General features: G+C 43.2%; 1 protein-coding gene across 1 annotated transcript in view; it reads left to right on the top strand.

The window, feature by feature from the left end:
- The window catches only part of DCDC5 (doublecortin domain containing 5), a 122,200-nt gene that overhangs the window by 51,695 nt on the left and 61,328 nt on the right, over positions 1-9,177 (top strand). Inside the window, exons 7-9 of the mRNA XM_019519508.1 lie at positions 864-1,022; positions 3,595-3,798; positions 7,664-7,778. Coding sequence (XP_019375053.1) covers positions 864-1,022; positions 3,595-3,798; positions 7,664-7,778 — 478 coding nt within the window. The remainder of the gene's footprint in view (positions 1-863; positions 1,023-3,594; positions 3,799-7,663; positions 7,779-9,177) is intronic.

The following is a 9,177-nucleotide window of genomic DNA, read 5'->3' as shown; positions in this document are numbered from 1 at the left end:
GTGTGGCTAGGCAAGGGCCAGAGCTTCCATGCCTAGGAGGGAATGGAACCCAAGTCATGCCTGACAGCAAGCAGTGGGAGGGAAGGAGGAAGAGAGCGGGAGGGCAGAGGCTGCATGGGGGCAGGCAGAAGCTGGCTGTGCCAAACCATGGGCGGGGGGTGCAGATTGTAGTGGGGACAAGAGGTGGGGGTACAGAAAGGCTACCTGATGCCTGACCACTGCCTGCCCATTTGTTGCTGCTTTCCCTGTTGCAGCAGTGTGGGGGACAAATTTAAGATGACCCTCCATTAATTAGATTCCATATATGGAAATTTATATCAAATTCATAAATTTTCCCTATATGGAACCTAATTATTGGGGGGGTCATCTTAAATTTAAAGTTGTCTTGTATTTGGGTAAATATGGTATGTCAATGGGAGATGAATTGTCTTTGACAACGTACTGTACTGTCAGCTGTATATAGGAGGCTCTATGATTAATGAATTTCTGATATGATGGCAACTAAAAATCTTAGTCACTTAATGGTGAGTCCTGAGACAAAATCCTGGCTGCACTGTAGTCAATGGGATGTTTGGTATTCATTTCAGTGGATTCAAAGTTTCACCATTTGTTTTATAAGATATTTTTATATCTGTGGACCATATTATACTTTGATCCAAGTCCTTCAGTTTTTACTCTGAAAAAAGAATCCTTTGATAAAGAATGGTAACCCATACCTCTAGCTACTAGTCTTTCTGAAGTATATCCTTAATAAAACTGAATATTAAAAAACCACTTAATTTTTCAATACAAAATTCTGACCTATAAAGATCTGTCCGGTGTTTTCCCCCAAATTATCATGTTGTTTTTTACATGTTTTGCAGTGATTCACATTCAAAATCACATCTTAAAACAGATGCTTGGTACATGAAATACAAATATAAATGGCAAGAAAATACTCCCAATTTTGATAAGTATGATAATTCTTTAAAAGCCACAGATCAAGAATTCTTTGAAGATGCAGAATTATCCCAGAAGTACAGGTAAAACAGTTATACTTTCATAGAACGTTTGCTGAATATTTGGACAATGTCACACAAAAGATGACAAAGCAGTTGTGTTAGATCCATGCATCATATTAAACCTTGTTCTCTTGTGTTTACTCATTTCCTGCAATTTCTTACTCAGCTAAATTCTATATATTAACCAAGCTTGTGCTATTCTAAGAACAGCTGAATTATTTCCCTACAAAAAATCCCCATCAGGATCCATGGGTGCCTTTTGCAAAATATGATATACCTAATCCAATGCATCAAGTGCTTTATGACAGCTATGCAGGTGAAACTAAACAGTAACCACAAACCAGAATGAAGTCTCACAGAAAAAGTAGAAAGAGCAGGCAGACAAAGTTCTTTGGGTAAATTTGATTTTTTTTACTAGACCAACTAAATAGTTGAAAAAATGGTTGTTTCTAAGCTTTTGGGCACAAACACTCCTCTTCAGGCATAGAGAGGAGCCTATATGCCTGAAGAAGGGAGTTTGTGCACAAAATAAAAAGATATTACATTCACCCAAAGAACCTTGTCTGCCTATATCCTTAGACCAACACGGCTACAACCAACACCCCCTAAAGCAATGGTTCTCAACCTTTTGTGTAGCCAACCCATTTGTAAACCTTGATGGCCAGTCCCAACATAGTGCCTCTCATTCCTGACCTGCTGACCCCCACCCCAAGGCCACAGTCCCCCAGTTTGTGGGGCAGGGTGTGTGTGGGAGGGCATGGGGGGCCCCCGAGCAGCCCCTTGCAGGCTGGAACTTTGCCAGCCTGCAAGGGAAAACCACGGTTTCCCACATTTTTCTCCTTTAAAGGAGAATCCGTTTTTAAAGTTTGTTAATCCATTACTATCCTCATGCTCAAGATGAAGCTACCCTAACATGTTTTAATGGCAAACTTAGGAACAAAAAATGATAAGCTGCCTGGACACTAAGAACCAATGACTAAACATTGATATTGGTTTATGGCATATTATATTTTACCCAACTCCTAAATTCTTTCCCCACAGGGAAGGAGAGAATGACCTCCTTCCTTTTGATAGGCCTTGATCATCCGGTAATAAGCTTCTTTTCTTTTGCTAATTGTGTCTGCTACCCCTGAGAATTGCTTTTACTCCCTCCCCTCTGCTGTTTTTCACTATGTTGTGCCTGGCTCCCCATGATCAGAGAGACCTATAGAATTATGTCTTGCATTTGAAAGCTTGTCTAACTTTATCGCAGCTATGGAGTTGGTCTAATAAAAGATATCACCCTAAGAAACCTTTGCCTCTTGCATAATTTCTAGATAGTCACAGCTGGAATGTCACTCTTACAGTAGCATTTCCCCACACAGTAGTTTTTAGAACTATGTACAAGGAGTTAGATGTACAACTTCCAGTAACATCTTGTTTCCTGCTAAATAAACTGAAAAATTAATTATTTCTACTTAATTTTAAAGGATCCTTAATCCTGTCATCCTTTTGCAGGAGCAGTGTTGGGGGCATGATTATTTTGAGGTGTAAATGAAGACTTCTGTGGACAGTTTATTGTGCCCATTATATACCACAGTAAATTGTAGGCATGAGCCTGGGCTTTAAAATTCAGGCCTTTGATGTTAAGGACACTTGAGAGTTATTTAGAGATATTTCTTAGCCAAAGAAAAGCAGAATACTTGAGAGAGGAAAACAGAGAGAAACGTGAGGGGAGGATGATAGATATTGGTAGATGTCCAAAAGTGGAAAGAGAAGAACAGAAAAAAAGGGGTAGAAAGGAAACAAATGACTAAGTTATCAAATGCAAAACAGTCAAACTGTCATCTGAAAATTTATTGAGATACAATAATATAGCCATTTTGGATTTTGTCCACACTGTAATTGCAGGATGCAGTCATTCATTTCCTTGGAGTTCTGAGTTGTCTATCATATTATCTAGTTAACTAAATTGCACTGGAATAACTATTTAAAAACCTGGGGTGAAGAGACATGCAGAACTACATATAAATTGGGACTTCCAATCTCCCAAACCTTGAGATTTCTGCTTTCAAAGTAGATTGAGGCAAAACCTAGCCAAAATAAAGGTGGTCTTTAACTCTCTGCTCCTCTTGAAAATTGGAGAGCCACAGGAGAACTGTACCATTGGAGAACTGTCTTCAAAATATTTTTCCATCTGTTGGTCCTTTTCTTTTGCTGCTTATTTTCTCCCTCCCTATTCATCGCTCTGTCCACGAATGCACATTTTTTTTCTTAATAGTAGGATTGAAGTGTTGTAACTGTGATGGTCAGGTTTTTTCCACACCTCAGGAAGGGCATTTTCAGCCCAAAAGCTTGTCTAACATCTCTTTCAAGTATACAGCTGGTCCAATAAAAGATATCGCCAAAACATTCTTGCTTCTTGAATTTTCTTCTTAGTTTGTTATGTACTCCTGATCATTTATTTTAAATGTAAGAGCACAGGTCAATAAATTGACCAAGATTCTATGGTTTCTATTTGTCTTTCTCACACCATTTTTTTGTGAGTAATGAAATTCACTGATGTGTGAAATTTGCAGAGTATATTCTATCCTTAAACACAATTTTTTTCCAGACCTCAACCAAAACTGATAACAGAGTTTCAGAAGGGTCACCGTCAGAAGTTTGAGTTTAGAGACCAGCAAATTATAGCCATAGCATTACCAAATCTTGTTTTGGGGGTGAATGATAGTGACATACATGCTGGGGCTAAAGTTGTGTTGGTGGAAAAGAAACCTGATGATACCAATCAGCGCTGGATATGGAGAGAATATGGCAGGTAAAACCTTTACATTTCCTGATATATCATTATTTTAAAGACTAAAAGTTATGAAGAAACAACCTTTCTTTAAGATTCCTTAAACTATAGTTCCAGCTCTATGGACTGTTATTTAGTTGTTCAAGGCACTCTTTAATGGGCTTAATCAGCAAGAACTAGGTTTTGCATGTCTTAATGCTTCTATTTTTTCATTGGCCTTTTTAATCTTACTAATCATCAATTTTGTAAAGAAGCTCACAAGTAAATATCTGGTGTAGAAAATAAAAGTCTAATTGCTTAACTGACCCATATCAAGGGAACATTCCTTCCTGTGAGAGAATCTCACTCTCCCCCAGTGATTTCTCCTTAACCTGGCCACAGGGGAAAGCTGGAAAGCTTTGTAAGATCCTTTCTTCCTCACAATCTTATCAACCCAGGGAGAAATGAATGATCCCAGCATCAAAATATAGGTCCTCTGTGGTGGTAATGTTGCACGGCTAGAGAGTTAAACTATTGCAGATGTCCTTCAAAAACAGAAAGGGAAAACATCAGCATGCATGTGTCATTTGCCTTTAATCACAGTGACATCCTGAACATGCTTAAATCGCCAATAGCTTTATAGGTTGCTGTGCAGTATACTACTCATCTTTTCTCTTCTGCTTCTTTCCCCTGAGAGGTAAAATCCACTGCAGCAGCATGACAGAAGTTACATTAAACAAATCAGTGGACCCATGAAGAGAGAAACTGTACCTTTCCAAAGCTAACAGTGTCATATCAAAGCAGCAGTGCCGAGTGCAGAGTCTCCATTTCCACCATCCCCTTTTCATCCCATAATTCAAGCATCCAAGCTTCGCTAAAGCATATAGCTCTGGATTCCAGGAACACAGGACTCTCTCCTTTTTCTAATCTTTCTATTACATCCTGTGAATTAAAAGGATTGACTGGATTTGGGGGAATATAGGCAACCATTACTTAGCAAAGGCTAAAGCTAATGCAAACTTACCTGGTTTTCTAGTTGGATCTGAACGGAGAAGGTTTGGTCTGGTCTCACAACTTTCCAGTCCCCTCTTTTCAGCTTCCTACTAAAAGGACCTACGTCCCCAATTTTAGTTGTCTTCCTGCTAGGCCACATGCCCTTTTTCCTCCTCCTTTTAACTTCTCCTATATTTAGAGATGACAAATTGATCATTGGCCCTTCCCAGTTTTCCTGCTGTTCCATTGACCATCCCTAGGGCAGTGCTTTCCAAACCCCTCCTCAGCATGACCCCATTTCTGACTCCATTTCCTCAGCATGGCCCCTCACTCACAACCCGCAGCCGTCTTGCCCTGCCAATGCTCCTCACTCCTGACCCACAGCCCCTGGGCCTGCTGGTGCCCCTCACTCACAACCTGCAGCCCCAGACTCCCCTAGATGCTCCAGGGCCAGGACCCCACAGCCCCCTGCCCCCGCCAGCAGTGCCCGAGCCCTAGCTGCTGCACATGGGAGGCAATGCTGCTGGGGCCAGAGTAGAGTGTGGAGCTCAGCTCCTCTCCCTCCATCCCCTCCCCTAGAGTCAACATGGCTGGAGTGGAGCCTATGGTGGGGGGAGGATGTGGGCTGCCCACTGTGGGCTTAGGGCTCCCCACCCTGCTGGGGCTCTGCACCCCAGTGGGCAGGATCCAGCATGGGAGGGACAACTGCATTGCTATGGCTGCCAAGTTGAGGCACCCCCCACCCACCTGGCAGCAGCAGGGCACAACTCCATGCCACCACTGCTGCCATGTCTCACCTTGGGTCATGGCGGTGCAGCACTCCCTCCTGCGCCAGGTGCTACCCACTGGGCTGCAGATGTGTCTCCTGCCCAGCACAGGTCTAGCCAGGCTGCAGCCCTGTGCCTTGTGTCCTGCTGTGGCCACAGAAATCGTGGAGGCCATGTGCTCTCCTGCTGCATCACCTTGGATCCCCTGCCCCGTGCCACATCACCTATGCCCCCACCCCTCCAGTGCATCATCTGTGTCCCCTTCCCCACCCCCGCATCCATAGACTTACTTGGAGGCAGCTGCAGGAACTACTGCCCACCACTGCTTAGCTGCCACATGCATGTACATCTGCACATGCACATGGTGCCCCCTGTCTCTGATTGCACTCCCTTTCTTCCCCAGCTCCTTGCAGGCTGGAACTCTGTCAGCCTTCAAGGGGAAACCCATGTGACTGGAGCTGATATAGACATCCCTGAGCTAGCTTTGAACTAGCTTGTTTGGTACTAATAACAGTGGAGCCAAATATGACAGCACAGGATTCAGCACAGACAACTTTCTTCTAGGAACCTGAACTCAGGTGTATAGTCCATGCTGAGCTTGGTCTGTGATGCCTACATTACTATCAATACTAAGTTCGCTCATTTAAAGCCAGCTCAGTAGGAATACCTGAGCTGCAATTATGTTTTTAACTTCAGTATAAATATATCCTGGGTTTAGCATGGCTTCTTCTCCTCTTGGTTTGCAGATATAGAACCAGCAAAATATTGTGTATGGAGCTACTGCTGTTACAGAAGGGGCCTGGAAGTTGCTGGAAGTCCCAAAGCTGGTTTTCACATAAAAATACAGGCCTCTGAATGCTAATAATATAGAGATTTCTTCTGCAGCTTTGATCAGACTGCCAACTGGAAGTCCAGTTAGGGACAAGAATTTATTTTTGTTTTAGACAAGTTTTTCTCATGTTAATGGGAGGAACATCATATGTTCCCCATATAGATGATGTTACCATGCTTTGTGGGTTCTACTCCAGTTTGTCTGTGGGCACATCTACATGAGACGCTACTGCGTAGTAGCCTGTTGCTGCCACACAGTAGTGTTGCTGGGCACTAACCGTGATGTGACACTACTGTGCAATAGTAATGAGCTACTGTGCAGTAACATCAGAATAAAACTGTGCGGTGACAGTACTGCACAGTAACACTGTGCAGTAGCAACTGTGCAGTCCACTGCTCATGTAGACACAGCCTATGAGAAGTTATCTCAGACTGAACTATGTGCTAGCAAGAAATCCCTGAGGAGGCCAGAGAAGATAAGGAATGAGTAGGAGCCCCCTGAGGGTGTCAGGAGAGACATAAAATATCACTGGGACATTAGTAGTCAAACAAGCCATTTTGTGTGGAAGGAGGATGAAGGGATGCGCATGCATAACTTTTGGTATCTAGGGCATTTTGAAGAATGAGAGGGGAAAAGGATGGTTCTCTGGGAGTGGGGGAAGAAGCAAGGCAGACTGTACTTAGAAAGGAAGAGCCAGTTATAATACCAGGGCCCTTGTGAATATGGATTTTGTAGGAGAAGCGTACTAAGTTTGTAAGTGGTTCATGCAAAGTATTCTGAGTTTAGAGTGAATTTGAAACTCTAAATGTGGGGGAAGTGGATCCCAGTATACTGAGCTCACCAAGTTTCTTCCCGCATTTAGGTTTGTACTAATAATTCTTCTGTTGAGACTTCTTTATAGAAGTAAACACTACCGAGCATGTCTACATGTGACACTACGTTGCTGTAGCAATGCGCTACCGCAACCTAGTGTCTGTGGACACAAACCATGACTTGCAGCGACATTGCCACAGCAAGGTGCTCCCTCATTATAGTGTATTGATGTGGTGACATAGGGGCTAAAAATAACCTTGCGCTGCCAGCATGGCACAGTACGGGCTGTTACTGCACTGTCATTTAGTACTTCCAAGAGGAAGTAGTAAATTATGCCACAGTAACAATGGCGCCTTAGGGAAACATGTAGATGCACCCACTGTGTCATTGTTCAGACCCTCCAACTGTAACATCCATTTAGGAGAAAGGCATGAATTCATTAGACTGTCATAAATATATTTGCAATTTAACACTGAAGTCACTATCACTTTTTGTACTTTAGGACATTTCATTTGATGCGTGATCCAACTCTAGTGCTGGCAGTGTCAATGCCCAGCACTCAGCCTGGATATTCAAAAAGTGCAGTGGAAATGAAAAAGTGTCCTGTTGTTCTTCAGGTAAGAGATTTATAAATAATAAACTACAAATAAACTTTTGTGCTGTGCATCCAGATCTGACCCAAAGTCCCATATTCCCTTTGAGTTCTGTGTAATCAGGATCAGGTTTAATTTGACATATTCTTTGAGTGGAGCTCAGTATGTTACAGACAGCACCCAAAGTAGAAGAGAAGTTTCTGTAGGAAAGATTTAAATAACTGTATGTATGTGATAACAGGTCAGTAAGAGAACACTAAAGTTACATTCTAAAATTTGGAAATGCTAAAGTAAGGTTTTGTATGTAGTAGTTCTAAAACAATATTTAAAGTTTGCATTTTGAAATATGATTAAGTATATTGGGATCAGACTCTAAATCTTTTATTCAGTTGATAAATATGAGCTGCAGAGTTATGCTCTAATACAGGGGTGGGCTCTTATTTCAGCTGGAGGGCTGCTTAATGAGTTTTGGTGAGCTGTCGAAGGCCACAAGGCTAGCTCTGTCCCTTGACAGGTGCCCTGCCCCCTGGTCGCCATCTGGAGACCAGAAGTGCTGCCTCTCTACACTTGACTTTTGCCATTGGAAGTCCCTCCCCTTGCCCCTAGACATACTCTTTTTGGGAAGGGGGGTTACCATCTAAACCAGGAAAAAACGAAATTATATACTAAAAGTCAAACATCTACTATAACATATTTTAATTTTATTGCAGAAAATATTTTTGTTATGATTTGTGTTTGTGTAGTATATGGAGAGGTGACTCATAATAGGTCAAAAATAAAGTCTTGCTCTTGTATATTGTGTGTAGGGGAGTTTGTGGGGTGCTGTTGAGGGTGTATATATGGTGGGGTGTGAGTGGCTGTGTGTGGGGGGGTGTAAGGTATGTTGTGAGGTATGTGTATATGGGGGGGCTGTCGGGGCAAGGTTTGAGTATGTGGCATTTGTGGGGTGGGGGGGGTGTGGGGATCCTCTACACATTCTCCCCTATGGCATACAACCCCCGCTGCTGGTGGCAGAAGCAGAAGTGCCCTTGAGGCACTCATGGTGCTGCTGCACTTTGGCTCGCTGCTCCAGCCAGCTCTGCATATGGCAGCAAGAAGTGCAGCCCAGCTGGCCCACCTCTATCGCACAGTGCTCCACGCAGCACACCTGCAGCTCTCAGCACTCATGCACCACTGGAGGAAGCCCTGTGCAATGGAGCTGGCTGCCACAACACCAAATTACCTAACCTTCACCTAACTTGGAGGTCTTCAAGGGGGGCTTGATAGACACCTGGCTGGGGTCATCTGACCTTGGTCCTCTTTCCTGCCAGGGGCAAGGTGTTGGACACAATGATCCTTTGTGGTCCCTTCTGACTACAATCTATGACTCTATGAAACACAAGCAGGGGACTTCTCATGGAATCACGGCAGCTGCATGTAGTTG

The sequence above is a fragment of the Gavialis gangeticus genome, unplaced genomic scaffold (assembly GCF_001723915.1).
Source record: "Gavialis gangeticus isolate Ggan-Ray unplaced genomic scaffold, GavGan_comp1, whole genome shotgun sequence".
In the NCBI taxonomy this organism is placed as follows: Eukaryota; Metazoa; Chordata; order Crocodylia; family Gavialidae; genus Gavialis; species Gavialis gangeticus.
The sequence above is the reverse complement of the archived record's forward strand: the minus strand, read 5'-3'. Positions and strand labels throughout refer to the sequence as shown.